Source organism: Lotus japonicus, chromosome 1, assembly GCF_012489685.1.
Source record: "Lotus japonicus ecotype B-129 chromosome 1, LjGifu_v1.2".
Classification (NCBI taxonomy): Eukaryota; Viridiplantae; Streptophyta; class Magnoliopsida; order Fabales; family Fabaceae; genus Lotus; species Lotus japonicus.
Genome location: NC_080041.1, coordinates 102,832,634 through 102,847,638, shown reverse-complemented (window position 1 = coordinate 102,847,638; position 15,005 = coordinate 102,832,634). Strand labels below are relative to the sequence as shown.

The following is a 15,005-nucleotide window of genomic DNA, read 5'->3' as shown; positions in this document are numbered from 1 at the left end:
TGTACATCATTGTATTTACCCTTGAACTAACTTATAAAGAACATCATGAATTCCTGATCTTAACCAACTAAATTCCCGGTTGATAACACCCTTAGTTATGTACCATAAAAAGAGAAGTTCACTTCAAAGGTATGGTGGATTAGCTTTCAAATGATCTGCAACTTGAGACAGCATTGTTTCAAAATTACAAGTGCAGAAAATCAAGTCAGAGTGATTACAAAATAAGAAAAGGAGTATAGACAAACCAAAACCAATACCAAGGCCAAGCTATTCTAGAAAAGGGGGAAAATCTATGGTCCTCCATGAGAACATACTCTTTTACCTATACTTATAATGATTACACCTATGACCTACCTATGTATGGTAACTTATCCGGTTATCCCTAATGTTTCAATTTTTTTGAATTTAAAATCATAAAAAGCTGTCACTTTAACACTAGTCTTGTAAAGAGGAGTACTGAGTGCTTAGTACTACTGCAAATTTTCTACATAAAAGCATTGATATTTTACAATCTATAGCAAATAGAAGTTATGAATATTGAATACAAATGAAAACACACATAGAGCACCATGGTCTATGCACATTCAAACACAGACAGAAGAATACCATAATTGGAACTACCCATACAGATAATTCAATTTGATAGCACTTTCAATTTAAAGTTCATCTGAACATGCCCTAAAACTGATGACTTGAGAAAGAAAATTGAATTGAAATTGCAAACTCAGTCACACACAATTATAACCCTAAAACCCCTAGAAAAACCCTAAAAATTGAATCTTTGAAAGTGGGTATTGAAGAAAAAGGGGAATCGAACCGTGATTAGAAGGGCTAGTTTGGAAGGTCCATGACGCTGGGAATATTAGGGGCGTAGAGGGAGTAAACAACTGCCTGTCGTTTAACGACTCTGAGCAGGGCCTCGCCGTCGGAGAAGGCGGCGAAGATGGAAGGAGCGTCGGAGAGTGAGGCGTTTTCACGAAACGCGTCGACGACGCGTCGTTTGGTGTATTCGCGGATGTTGTAGTCTGGGAACTGGCGAGCCACTCGGAGGAGTGATCGGAGCAGAGTCCGGACTTCCGCCGCCGAAACAGATGTCATACTCGTGTCTGTCTGGTGAAGCAAGGGCAACGCAGGCAGCAGATAAATATTGGATTGTTTTCTTTTGATAACGTGGAATGATTATAGGACACATACATACAAGAGGTTGTTTCTTTTAACTTAGCTTATTCAATAAGGTCTCTTTTTTCAATCAAGTGCTTATTTAGTGATGAGCAAGTTACTCGTTCGATACATCGTATTATGAGTGATAATATAAGTTTATGCAATACATTATGAATTTATCTATTGTTTGTTACTCTTTTGTTAGTTACCCCAGAGGTTCTGATCACCTTGGGTGTCTCAACATAATATTTTAAAGGAATATTTGCATGATATTTAGTCATAGAGAAAGATCCTTTTTTAAGAGGATGTTTAGCAACTTTAGCAGGTACAGGATCAGGCAATATGGTACCAGAGGGAACAAAGCATTCATACAAGGATTTAGCTTTAGACACAGAAGGCTCATTTCTAATTGGTTTAGAATAGCCAATGCCATGCATTCCATTTCTGCTTACGCCATAGATCATTGAAGCCATTAAGCTTCTATCCACGCTTTTAGCTAGGAATCTTTGAAAAGACTCTTCATACTTAGATTCATTCCTACAATCAGAGGCATCACAGGCAACAATTTCTTCTAACTTAGCAATCTGGTTCTTAAGCACAGAGTTAGAATTTACCAAAGCATGATTTTCATTTTTCAAATCAGAAATAATTTTCTCATGTTCAGAAGGAGTCTTGGAGACAGCAGATAAGTTCTTTTTCAACTTTTTATGCTTAGACAATAAAGAGTTATACTTATCCATGATATCAGACAAAGCATGTTTCAGTTCAGAGGTAGAGAAAGAAGCAAATACCTCATTTTCATCGTCTGAGTTAGGATCTCCTTCTGATTCTGAGTCAGAGTCAACAGCTTCCTTTGACTCTGCTCATTTGTCTTTGACAATGGCCATGAGTCCTTGGACTTCACCATCAGAGTCAACATCCTCTGACTCTGATTCATCGAATGTCACCATCAGACTCTTCTTGGCCTTGAAGTGCTTCTTTGGCTTCTTGTCTTTCTTCAACTTTGGACAATCACTTTTGTAGTGCCCAGATTCTTTGCACTCAAAACATGTGACTTCCTTGATTGAAGACTTCTTCTGGCCTGAGGACTCATACTTTCCTTTTGCCTTTCCAGAGCCTTTGAACTTGCTCTGCCTGTGCTTCCAGATGCGGTTGAGTCTCTTGGAGATCAGAGTCAGCTCATCTTCATCAGAATCTTCTGATGCTTCTTCAGATTCTTCTTCTTCAGCTTGAAGAGCCTTTGACTTCTCAACCTTAGCCTTTTCAGATTTGGATTTCAAGGCTATGGACTTTTTCCTCAGATCTTGCATCTCTGAGCGCTTCAGCTCATGGCATTTCAAAATGCTGATGAGTTCTTCTAAACTCATATTCTCAACGTCTCTCGTGAGCTCTATTGAAGTCACCAAAGGCATCCAACTTTCAGGAAGACACCTGATGACTCTTATGACATGATCTTTTGTTGTGTAGCTCTTGTTGAGAGGTCGTATGCCAGCTACAAGCAATTGAAATCTGGAGAACATTTCTTCAATGGATTCATTTGGCTCCATGATGAAGGATTCATACTTTTGGATCAAAGACAATGCCTTTGATTCTTTGACCTTCTTGTTTCCTTCATGAGACATCTTCAGAGATTCAAAAATGCCTTTAGCAAACTCACGATTTGTAATCTTCTGGTACTCTTCATAGGAAATAGCACTTAGAAGAATTGCTCTTGCTTTGTGATGTTGTGAGTACAGCTTCTTTTGATCTGCAGTCATCTCTGACCTTGGGATCTTCTTGCCATCTGCATCAACTGGACGCTCGTAGCCATCCACAATAATATCCCAGAGATCTGCATCGAAACCCAGAAAGAAACTTTCCAGTCTATCTTTCCAATATTCGAACCTTTGACCGTCGAACATAGGAGGCTTTGCATTGTAACCATCTCTTTGAGTTTCACTGGTGGTGGCAGCCATTGTTTTTCACACCGGCCCGGATCACTGAACACTGTTAGGTGTGGTAATCAGAACTTGCGCTCTGATACCAATTGAAGGTATGAAAAACGGTAGAAAGGGGGGGTTTGAATAACGTTTTCAGTACAAAACTTCCACCTTAAAGATTTTGACAAATCTTTCGAGAACTTAAGTGCTAAAGATAAGAGATAGAGAAGCACACAAGGATTTTATCCTGGTTCACTTGATAAATCACTCAAGCTACTCCAGTCCACCCGTTAAGGTGATTTCTTCCTTCTTAGAATGAAGGCAATCCACTAATCAGGTAAGAGTTACAACTGCACTTGAAACCTACAAGTGACTAACAATTACACTGACTTAGCTCACACTAAGATTCACTCTCTTAGTCTTCTCTAGGATCCGATCAACCTTGATCTCCTAAAGGAACTAAACAAACTGTTTATCAAAGAAATGTTTACAAGAGATTTGCTTCTAAAAAGCTAATAGTAAACTCAATGAATTTCAGATGAAAGAAAGCTTAGAATTTTTTGAATATGTCTTGCGTATGTGAATGTTTCTTCTCGCCGCTTCTTTCAATCTTCAGCCTCTATATATACTCCAAGGATTAGGGTTGAGCGTTGCATGGGAAATGCTACCGTTGGAGGGCAGTTCTGGAAAATCCAGCTTCTGCTGTGGCTGAGAACGTTAGGTAGGTCGTCAGGAAGGTACACTTGCTTTTGTACTTGGATAGCGACTTGACCTTTTAACCTAGGAGACTTCTGATCAGAGGAATGCTTCGTATTGGAACTTGTGAAGCCGGTTGATCAGAGTCAGAGGGAAAACACAGATCCTCTGGCCATTGTATCTTCTGATTCTGAACTCAGAGGGAAGAACATGGCCTTCAGAGTTTCTTGCTTCTGGACTTCAGAGTTTCCACTATTCAGCTTCTGGATCTTCAGAGTCTTCTACACCATCAGAACATCTGAACCTTCAGTGTTTCTTGGTTATCAGAACTTCTGGATCTTCAGAGCTTCTAGCGACTGAGTCCACATCAGAGTTTGTATAGCTTCAGAACTTCTGAAGCTTTTCCACTGTTCATACTGAACATGGTGAATGCGAAAGCGTTGCTTGGGTTACTCTTTATACACAGTGCTTCTGATTTGTGTGAGATTGAGTTGAGGTCAGAGCCTGTAAATAGCACACTCAGAAAAACACGTTAGAGTACCACAATTGTTCATATCAAAAGGTTAACTTGTAATCATCAAAACATAGAGTTGTACTACTAGATCAAAACTTGATCTTACACTTGACAAAGTTGAAGACCTCACTTTCTATTTACCAATCATGGTGGGAAGACCAAGGTATTTCTCATAACTCTCTATTGCCTTGACTTCCAACAATTGCTTAAGCTCAATAAGTCTATTGTTTGGAACATTTCAACCACACGAGAGTTGTGATTTGTCAAGGTTTATCTTTTGTTCCGATGCAAGTTCATTTGAGTGAAAGATAGAAATGATACAAGCAACCTCTTGCACAGATTCCTGAGCAAACACCTAGCTATCATACGTAAGAATAAGTGGGAAATAATAGGGGCATTGTGAGCAATCCTTAAGCCATGCATGGAAGAAGACTCCACTATCTTCAACATCGCAGCAAAACCTCTCCACATAAGATGAGCAAGTATGGTGATAATGGGTTGCGCTTATGCAAGCTTCTCCACATCTTTTGATTGAATATGATATGTCCCAACATTATATTTTATGTGGGATAAAACTGTCTTATTAGTACAAAAAGTAATTATTTCTCTTATATCCACATCATTCTTTATTTTCTCTTTTCTTATATTTCTATCTGTACCAAAAAAAACTATAAAACATATTATCTTTTTCACCTTTTCTCTTTTCTCTCATAAACCAAACAAAGTGTTAGTATGTAGAGGATATATCATAATCACTAATTTAACTAAAATTACCCACCACTTTCCTTGTAATGCTATCTATCCACGTAATCCTTCAAGCCTTCCCCATCTAAAAATAGCTCCTAGATCATGCTCCCCTCCCTAATCTCAAGGTCAAACACCCACCACATTTCTCTCCTCCTCCACCCTTTCTCTCTAACTTAGCAAACAAGGACTTTGACTCACACAACAAAAAGCCTTTCACATTTTCCTTCTTTCTTTCTTTCTTTTTTCTTTTCCCTCATAAAAACATTTCATAGAAAACGAAATTTCAGATCGGACCAATGAGAATGCTCCTCATAAACTAAGGAAAAAAAAACCAAAAAATAAAAACTCAAAAAAATCAACCAACAAAACTAAAAAAACATACTCACATTCTCTCTCTCTTCTTCTCTCTTCTCTTCTTCCTTCTTGATCCATTGGGAACGAAACTTGAACCTTAACCTCAACACAACAGAGCGAATCAGAGAAGAAACGAAGCTCCATTGATTCCTCCAATCTGTGATTGAATCGATTCAACCACACCCCAATTGGTTGAAGACCCCAATGCGGTCTTCCAGAACCAGAAGAACCCATAAGAAGAAGAAGAAAAATCAAAACTTTTCAGATTTGAGCACGACCCAGATTCGAAACCGATCTCAATTCCGCTTCCACTACCGACCCCGATCGATTGGTGGATCTGAATCTGATGTGGTGCGTTTTGGGGAGATGGGTGTCGTTTTGGGGTTGCAGCATCATCTACGTCTCTTCTGCTTCTTCTTCTTCTGCTAGGGTTGCTGCTGTGAGGCTGCATATGCATAGACGACGATGCAGCTTCACTTCTCTCCTAGCATGAGAAGCATCACGATATCGAGCAGCAACAACAATGGGTTCATTGACTTGATGAAGATCAAGGTCGCAGCTCGCCACATTTCCTATCGAACCCTCTTCCACACTATCCTCATCCTCGCTTTTTTGTTGCCTTTTGTATTCATTCTCACTGCTCTTGTTACCCTTGAAGGTGTCAACAACTGCTCCTCATTCGGTACTATATTATCTATCAATCCCTTTATCTCAACCCATGTAGATAGATACATGTTTGTTTATTTGTTTTGTTTAGGCTAGATCTTGATTTGAACATTTGGTTACAATATGATCATGTCTTGTTTGTTTATATATTTTTATTTATAATGAATGTTGATGTCTGGAGGTAGTTTAGTGCAATTGTAATTGATTTTCTTTATGAAACTTTTGTAGCTACTTGGTAGTTTATATGCTCCTTCATTTTAGGATCTGAAGTGTGAGCGGGCAGTTTCAGTGATTCATTTGCATGATTTTGATGACTGCAATCTTATCCAACTAAAAAATTAGTTGTTGGAGATGTTATTTTGTGACAACATACATTGCTGAATTTTGTAAGCTGTCGAGTCTTTCATGTCAGAAATGAACATTTTACATATGTTTTAACTGGAAGACCTCTTCGTGGTGTTTTTAAGGTCCCTGTTGTAAAAAGCTGGATGCTGATTTTTCGAGTTTGTTGATAACTTGATAAAAAAAGTTCTGATTTATCTATTTCTGTCTTTCTGAAACATCAACTGTTCTAGTTTGTAGCTTGTTTACTTTTTATGTTACTTGGATCAAGTTCTGAAAGTTCAATAGTTTTTGCCTTTTTTTATGTGTCACCTTGTGCATGTTTTGAACCATTAAATGATTCCTTGTATTTTTGCTCCAGATTGTTTAGGCAGGCGGTTGGGACCAAAGTTTCTTCGTAGGGTTGACGATTCGGGGGTAAATAATTTTTATTAACATATCCAATAAAATTTTGGTTTAAAACTTTTATCGGAGCCCTTTTGCTAATGGTGATATTGATGATGCTGCAGAGACTGGTTAGAGATTTTTATGAGATCCTTAATGAAGTAAAGACTGAGGAAATTCCAGCTGATCAAAAGCTGCCAGATTCCTTTGATCAACTGGTTTCTGATATGAAGAACAATCAATATGATGCGAAAACTTTTGCGTTCATGTTAAGGGGAATGGTAAGTTGCCTTTACATTGATGTCAAACTAGTTTCTGTTTCTTGGCTAGTTGGTATTGAGTCTATTGGCCAGGGAAAGGGTTGTCTGAAAATTCAAAATTCTATTAATATTTTTAACTGTTATAATATCGCATATGTGGTATGGCTTACGAGGGAAACACATAATTTATTTGTAGCTCTGTTCTCACTGAAAGTTAAATGCTGGGATGTGTACATAGGAATGTGAAGACAACTTACCAAAAAAGAGACTGTTCTTTCTAAGACAACTTATATAATATAATGAAGACACAATATTCTGTATAGTCGTATAGAAGATGCGATGATTTTCTAAAATGTAACATTTATTCCGAGTGTACAAGTCCATGGCTATGGTTTTCTAAATTGAATGGAGTTTCATGCCAAACCTGGTTCTGTGTTGTTTTGATATCATTTTACCAACTATATTGTATTATTAAGATATGCAGGATTTGTCTTTAGTTTTGGTTCATCTACAAGCACAACTATGGCCATGAAAGGAATTTTTTCTTCTTGTGTGTATAGAGAGATTTGAAAGCAGTTCTGAATTATGTTTGCTCTATTCATAGTTATTTATGTTTTATTTACTTGTTGCATTGAGAAAGTGTTATCTTTCTTCTGATGTTGCTCCTAGCTTTGATGCTATAACCTCATAAAAATTCAGTCAAGAATATTGGACCATGATCATTTATAATTTAGATTGCTTTTAACATTGATATATACTGGCCATTCATCTTTTATGAATATCAGTTTATAATTTATCTTGAATGTAGTTTGATTGCTATAGTCATGATTATACTCATTTCCAGTTTTCCTCTATCGGATTGCTTAAATGTAGTTTGATTGCTGCAGTGTGTACAGTGTTTATCGGAGACTTGTTTTGAAGTGTTTCCAAGTAATCACAGTATTATTGAAAGTACTCTTTGGATGTCTAAACAACTTATGTTATATGACACTTGCACTTTTCTAGAATGTCAGGTTGTTATGTAATTCAGGTTGGCTAAAGAGTTTTCTACTCTTTTGATAAGGATCTCTATCAATTATGAACTTTATCATGTAGATAGATGATAATAATTAATTGCTGCAATTACAAATGCAACGTTCATTACTCAAACTTCTCACATTTTAGTTATATCTGGCACATCTGTCAGTTAGCTTTTGTCTGATTTGCATGAAAACATAAGTAGATAGAGTTTAGATCTGGCACATCATCTTAGTTATATCTGGCACATCATTTTAGTTATATCTGACATAGATTTACTGATTTGCATGAAAAAACCTGGAAGGTTCGAAGAGATCAATTTTATCTGAGTTAGGAGACAATGAATAGAGTTTAGGCCTCAAGGAGGCCTAAAAGAGACTTAAATTTAGAAAATTCTCTACCATTTAAGATCTGGAAAAGTTCAAATTCCACAAGATGCCATATCTTTCATATTGAGGCTTCTGTTAAAATCATTATATGTTATGATTTTTTAATTTTGGTTTATCTGTAACAAGCCTAATTAATATTTTTCCCTCTTATTTTTTTAATGAATGAAGATGCTCAGTTTTATGTTGGGTTTCATTTTATACTCTTCTTTCCTTTCTTTGTTTAATTGTTTGTTTCATTTGAATAATGTGCAATTGTATATATTGAATCATGAATGTCTATTTATTTGCAGTTGGTAGTACCCTTCATAATCTGTAAAGAAAATTTAGTTAGTAATACTCTGTCATCATCATATTTTCATGAGTTTGCAGCCATAATTTCTCATGAATGGTAGCCATAGGTTTAATGCAACCCTATTAGTACTTAGAGAAACTGTATGAGCATGTACAAGATTGGTGTGTGAAATTTAGCATAAATAGTATTCACATTTATAATTTATTCTGCAACAGCTTAATATTGTGGTAAATTATGATTATATTGATCTTCCTTAAAATGCTGTGCTTTTTGGGACAGATGGAGAAATTTGAGAGAGAAATCAGAGAGTCTAAATTTGCAGAGCTGATGAATAAACACTTTGCAGCAAGTTCTATCCCTAAAGGGATTCATTGTCTGTCTTTGCGTTTGACTGATGAGTATTCATCAAATGCCCAGGCACGCAAACAATTGCCTCCTCCAGAGTTACTTCCTTTACTGTCTGACAACTCTAACCACCATTTTATTCTGTCAACTGATAACATATTGGCTGCTTCAGTGGTTGTTACTTCTACTGTCCAGTCATCTTTGAAACCTGAGAAGATAGTCTTCCATGTGATCACCGATAAAAAAACTTATCCGGGTATGCACTCATGGTTTGCGCTAAATCCTGTCTCCCCTGCTGTAGTTGAAATCAAAGGCATTCACCAGTTTGACTGGTTGACTAGAGAGAATGTTCCAGTACTTGAAGCTGTAGAAAATCAAAACGGGATCAGGGACTACTATCACGGGAATCATGTTTTAGGAGCCAATCTCAGTGATACCACTCCACGTAAATTTGCATCTAAGTTGCAGGCTAGAAGTCCAAAGTACATATCTTTACTCAACCATCTCCGCATATATATACCAGAGGTAGGTTTGATTCCGATCAGTCCCTCTCAATATTGTTGTTACTTTTCAAACCATAATTTGCTATAATGATAAAGCAATACTACAACTCATTAGCTATTGTTATCTTATATTCTGTGATGATTTTACTAGAATATAATTCATGTTGAATGTAACATAAAGAAATGATTGAATACCAATCACTCAAATCTGTAAAGTTCTGCATTGTATATTTATGAATGCTTTAGTGAACCAGAAGTAGCTATGGGTGGATTGGGTGCTGAATATCTTTTAATTTTTCACAAAACCAGTAATTAAAGTGAACTTATAAAACATTTCGCATAATAAATGATTTAGTATTAATTCAAGAAAAATGGTTGTCTTGGTTAGTAGGAACCTATAAAACACAAAGCAAGAACATAAACCATGAAATGTGACAGGGCACAATAGAGAAGAATAAAAGAAAGCCAACAGAAGTAGGGCAAAGCAGTAAGATGGAATAACACAGTTAAATATTATTTTTATGGTTAGACGGGTGAAAGGGATAGTAGCAGGAACTTTAAATAGAATAGGAAGGGCATAAGAGAGGGTATTCTGAAACTGAACATTAGCTCAGTTGTATGGCAGAAAACTCTTTGTTGAAAGGGAAACCTCTAAAAGGAGCATTCTCATTTTTTTTTTGAGATTCAATAAACCTTTGCTGATTTGTTCACTTTCTTTCTTTTCTCTCTACTTTTTAGCGTTCTTGCTTGTGGTAATGTAGGGATGGAAATAGGCCAAACCTCCCACGTGGGCCTGTGGCCTGGGCTTCAACAGGCCAGGCTAGACTGGGCCAATTTACTAAATAAATCAGGGGAAGGCTTTATAAAAAGCCTACTTAACTAAAAAAATCAGGCTCAAGCTATTTAAAAATTCCTATAAAGGAAAGTATAAATAATATAACATTTGTATTATTGCTATTATTATTATATTAGATTTTTATTTTATATTTTCAAATTATATACATATTGACTTATTTGAAAATTTAAACTCGTTAACCTACATAAAGATTTGAGCTTACAAGCCTATTTAGAGATAAACTTATGAGCTATGTCAATCTTATTATGAAGTAGGCTTTTAAATAGGTTTTCAGGCTTGAGCTGGCCTTTTAAAAAGGTTAGGACTGGCTGTTACAATGGTATACATTAGACTAATAAGCCAGATTCATGTCTAAGTTTGGAAAGCCGGCCAAGCTTAGGAATTAGAAAGTCCAGCCCTGCCCAGCCTATTTCCATTCCTACTTGTGAATGTGTTAAAAAATGAAAGGAGGGATGTTTCCCTCTCCCAATCTATTATTTCTTGTGTAAGTAGATGATTGATAATTTTGTATTGTTTTTGCATTGCATTGCTTTCATCAGTATTCCTCAGCATTCAGCAATGATGGAGAAACTATTCTTGCTCTTATTGTCTTCCTTTTCTTCAAAAAATAAATTGGATTCTGTTTAATATATCTCTTATGTTTGTCTTATGTGTCAAACAGCTTTTCCCCAATCTTGACAAGGTGGTCTTTCTAGATGATGATGTGGTGATTCAGCGTGATTTGTCTCCTCTTTGGGAAATTGATCTGGAAGGAAAAGTAAATGGAGCTGTGGAAACTTGCAAAGGTGAAGATGAGTGGGTGATGTCGAAGCGATTTAGGAACTACTTCAATTTTTCCCACCCCCTCGTTGCAGAGCATTTGGACCCTGAAGAGTGTGCATGGGCTTATGGAATGAATATATTTGATCTTAGTGCATGGAGAAGGACTAATATAAGAGAGACATATCATTCCTGGCTGAAAGAGGTAAAAGTCCATAAACTCTGTCTAACAGAACTTTAGTTTATCAAAATTTAAAATTATTGATTTTCATTAGTTTTGAAGTTCATGAAAAATCCACCGATTGTTATAAATTAATGCCGTTGCTCAGCAACTGATTGTGTGGTGTTAGAAGTTTAATATAAAACCCATTCATGTTACTTCACCCAATCGCTTAAGCTTTTAGGATATTTGGTTCATGACATGGTATCAGAGTCTCTATGACCAAGTGGTTTAGAGTTTGATCCTTGTGACCCCTGTTATTCTAATAAATGAAAATTGAGTTTCTGCACAATGTAGGTGGGCCTGTGCGTTATCCATGCTTCAAGTCTAATGAGCTATAGTGTGAGAGGGCATGCTAGAAGTATAGTATAAAAACGCTCTTGTTACTTCACCCTATAGTTTTATATTTTGGGATCGTTGTTTAATTGGTTCATGACATGTGGGGTTTAACATCTTCCACATTCCTTTTTTTCTGAAATTGAAAGAAAATGTTGGGCATTTGTTCTTCAATTTTCTTTTACCAAAGAATATATTATTGACGTCTTCACTGTGGCAGAATCTGAAGTCAAATCTGACAATGTGGAAGCTAGGAACCCTACCTCCTGCATTGATTGCATTCAAAGGCCATGTTCACCCAATTGATCCCTCTTGGCACATGCTTGGCTTGGGTTATCAGAACAATACCAATATTGAGAGAGTGAAAAAGGCTGCTGTTATTCACTACAATGGCCAGTCAAAACCCTGGTTGCAAATTGGCTTTGAACATCTTAGGCCATTTTGGTCCAAGTATGTCAACTATTCAAATGATTTTGTTAGGAACTGTCACATCCTGGAACCATAGTCTACCAATGAGGAGCATTGCACTTTGTACAATAAGGAAACATGAAAGGGACGCACGGGTAATTCAGGTTTCATCTAAATTTTTGAGGCTTGAGATTTTCTTCAAGATAAATTTGACAAGGGCAAGTGGACTTTTGGTTGAGAGGGAAAAGTGATCAAAAGCTTTGTGGGTGGATTTGCTACAATCCCCCACCCCTGCATGGCCTTGAGAATCATTTGAGTCCTTGAGTTTGTGAAATAGGAACACACCCCTTATTTTTGGTTGGTGAAAGGATACTATTATTGGTCTTCTATGGGACAAAAAATATAGCAAAAGATTCCATGGTTGAATGTTGGTGAATAAACTGATTGCTGGAGATAAAAAGGTCATGCCTGTTTCATCAATCTAGTTGGTGTTGAGAAGAACACAAGTGCTAGGACAGTTAATTTGTGAGGTTCCCCCCTCTAGAGCCATCAATTTTTTTAGTTTCTTAAATTTTGTTAGTACCAATTTTTACCTTCACCCAAATTTGATTTGTTATCATGATGGTGAATTCTAGGAGTAGTTCACGATATTGCTTTGTTACGGGTCCATTGAATTGGGGAACTGTTTGTAGGATATATATTGTTATTCATTGTGTACGATTACTGAGACATTGGAAATGTGCAGAAAATTCTTTTTTCCTCTTCTCCCCATCCTTGCAATGCCTGCTCCAAATCGACCTCTCTTAATTGTTGTACTTGTACTATACCTCTGCTTTAACAACCTTGTTACTGAACTATATTTCCTTCTCCCTAAAAATGAGCTAAGTGTAAAATGAACGATTTCTGATGTGAATCTAAATCATGGGCATGTTTTGAAGTCATTCTGCAATTGTTATGAATCAATAATTAACTCTGGAGAGAAGGTTCTATGAGAGTAGCTTCTGGATGTCACAGTTGGATCATATCGGTCAAGAATATTAATGAGAAATAACATTCTTACCATGTGCCTTTTGACTATGTGGGGTGTTATGAAGGAGGGATGAGTCACTCCATGCTGCATATGGCTGAGTAATGTTTGGTTAAAACTTAAAAGTCAACAATGGTGGCCAATTTGTCATTGTATTTTCCAACACTATTTAAAGGGTACATGAAAGTGACTGCATGGTGCTTTTCTCTTCAAGTTAGTTTACAATTTTCATTTTTACAGTACTAAAATTTCTTTTTTACTTGTTCCTTTTAATTGAAACTCTTACTACAATATTTATTTTGAGCAAACATTTTCAACACTCATTTGTTGATGACTGGTAGTGGTAGCATTATTTATATCCAAAAGACTTAGGATCCCGAGTTACTTTATTATGAAGTTCTTTCTATAGGAATTTGTATGATATCAAGATGGTTATTGCACTCAGGAAAATTATTAAATATTTAATGGTATATTAAATATAATTAAAAAATATTAAAACTTCACAACTCCTTTTTGATATCTACACATATATACATACAATATATGAAAATAATCCACTCACCAGACAAAAAGTTCTAAACTAATAAGATGTTAGTTTAGTTGTAGACAAACTAGATTTTATAGGGCTCAGAAAAAACCATTATGTTATAAAAGCTTTTATAGTCTCTCTAACATATTTACACCCATAAAAAAGAAACAGGTAAAAAATGCTAATATGGATGTCAAAAGAATCATGTCGGCAAAAGGGATTCTCTATGATATGAAGATTAACTAACTTTAATTAACATGCATGTAGTTCTAATGACTAAAGATATGAAAGATAAGAGTTTTAGAGGATGACTTTGCTGAAGTTGATGATGACAAGATTTCCAATTAAAATTATTCTGATGTTACGTTTTCTGATGTCATAGCTCTCAACAACAAAATTGCGCCTAACTATGATCCCTTCAAAGTGCATAGAGGATCTTATTTTCAAATACATAATAACAGTAAAATATTGAATATTATTGATCTACCATTTAAATGGGACCCTTTTTTTCATTTTCTTATTCAAGTGTTGTCAAGCAATTTAGCTGAATGATTAAACTTTAACAAGTGTCATTTAGTTATGCCCCAACATTGAAGAGTCGATTCTTCCAAAATCTTATATGAAGCAATTTGAAAGGTTCTTTAGACTCTGAATAAAAAGTAAGAATAAGAAGTAACCATTACAAAAATTAAAAAGATACTCATCAACCAGCACTTGACAAAGCATATATGGACCACAAGTAAAGTCTATCAATATGATATGAGGAATATTTGATCTTGTTAAACATTTAGAGTGCTGACACTATTATTTTTTTCAAATTTATCATAAATCATATTTAATACTTTTTTTTCTATTATTTTCTCATTTTGAGTGTTGTCGAATGTCTCTACGATATATGAATGTTTGTTTACCTATCATTTTCCTTGTACATATTAACAAGATTGCTTGAGCTCCCACTCATGGTTGTTCAGAATTTATATTGTCAGCTATCAGATAAGGACTCTTCCCCTAATGGGTTTGTCATAATTTGAGCTTAGAAGTCTGAACACTCCATCATAATAACTACATTTCATGTTTCTTCCTCATAATGGACTCATCTTTTGTACACATTCATGTACCTTTACATATACTGTCAGGATAATTGTTGTAAAAATGTAAGTTAGTGTACGGTATAGAAGATCCAACTATTAACCATGCTACTCTGCCATTATGTGCAAAATAATCTGTTAATTTTTCAGGTACATAAATAACTTATTTCTTCCTTGGAATATAATCTGTTAA

The 15,005-nt window shown here is 35.8% G+C and overlaps 1 protein-coding gene across 1 annotated transcript; it reads left to right on the top strand.

The window, feature by feature from the left end:
- The first annotated feature begins 5,368 nt into the window (after positions 1-5,368).
- Positions 5,369-12,933, top strand: LOC130728579 (probable galacturonosyltransferase 14). Its single transcript, XM_057580086.1, has 6 exons — positions 5,369-6,073; positions 6,761-6,816; positions 6,909-7,064; positions 9,021-9,611; positions 11,107-11,409; positions 11,981-12,933. Exons 1-6 carry the CDS (start codon positions 5,857-5,859, stop codon positions 12,263-12,265), a joined length of 1,608 nt encoding a protein of 535 aa, XP_057436069.1. The 5' UTR covers positions 5,369-5,856; the 3' UTR covers positions 12,266-12,933.
- The last annotated feature ends 2,072 nt before the right edge of the window (positions 12,934-15,005 follow it).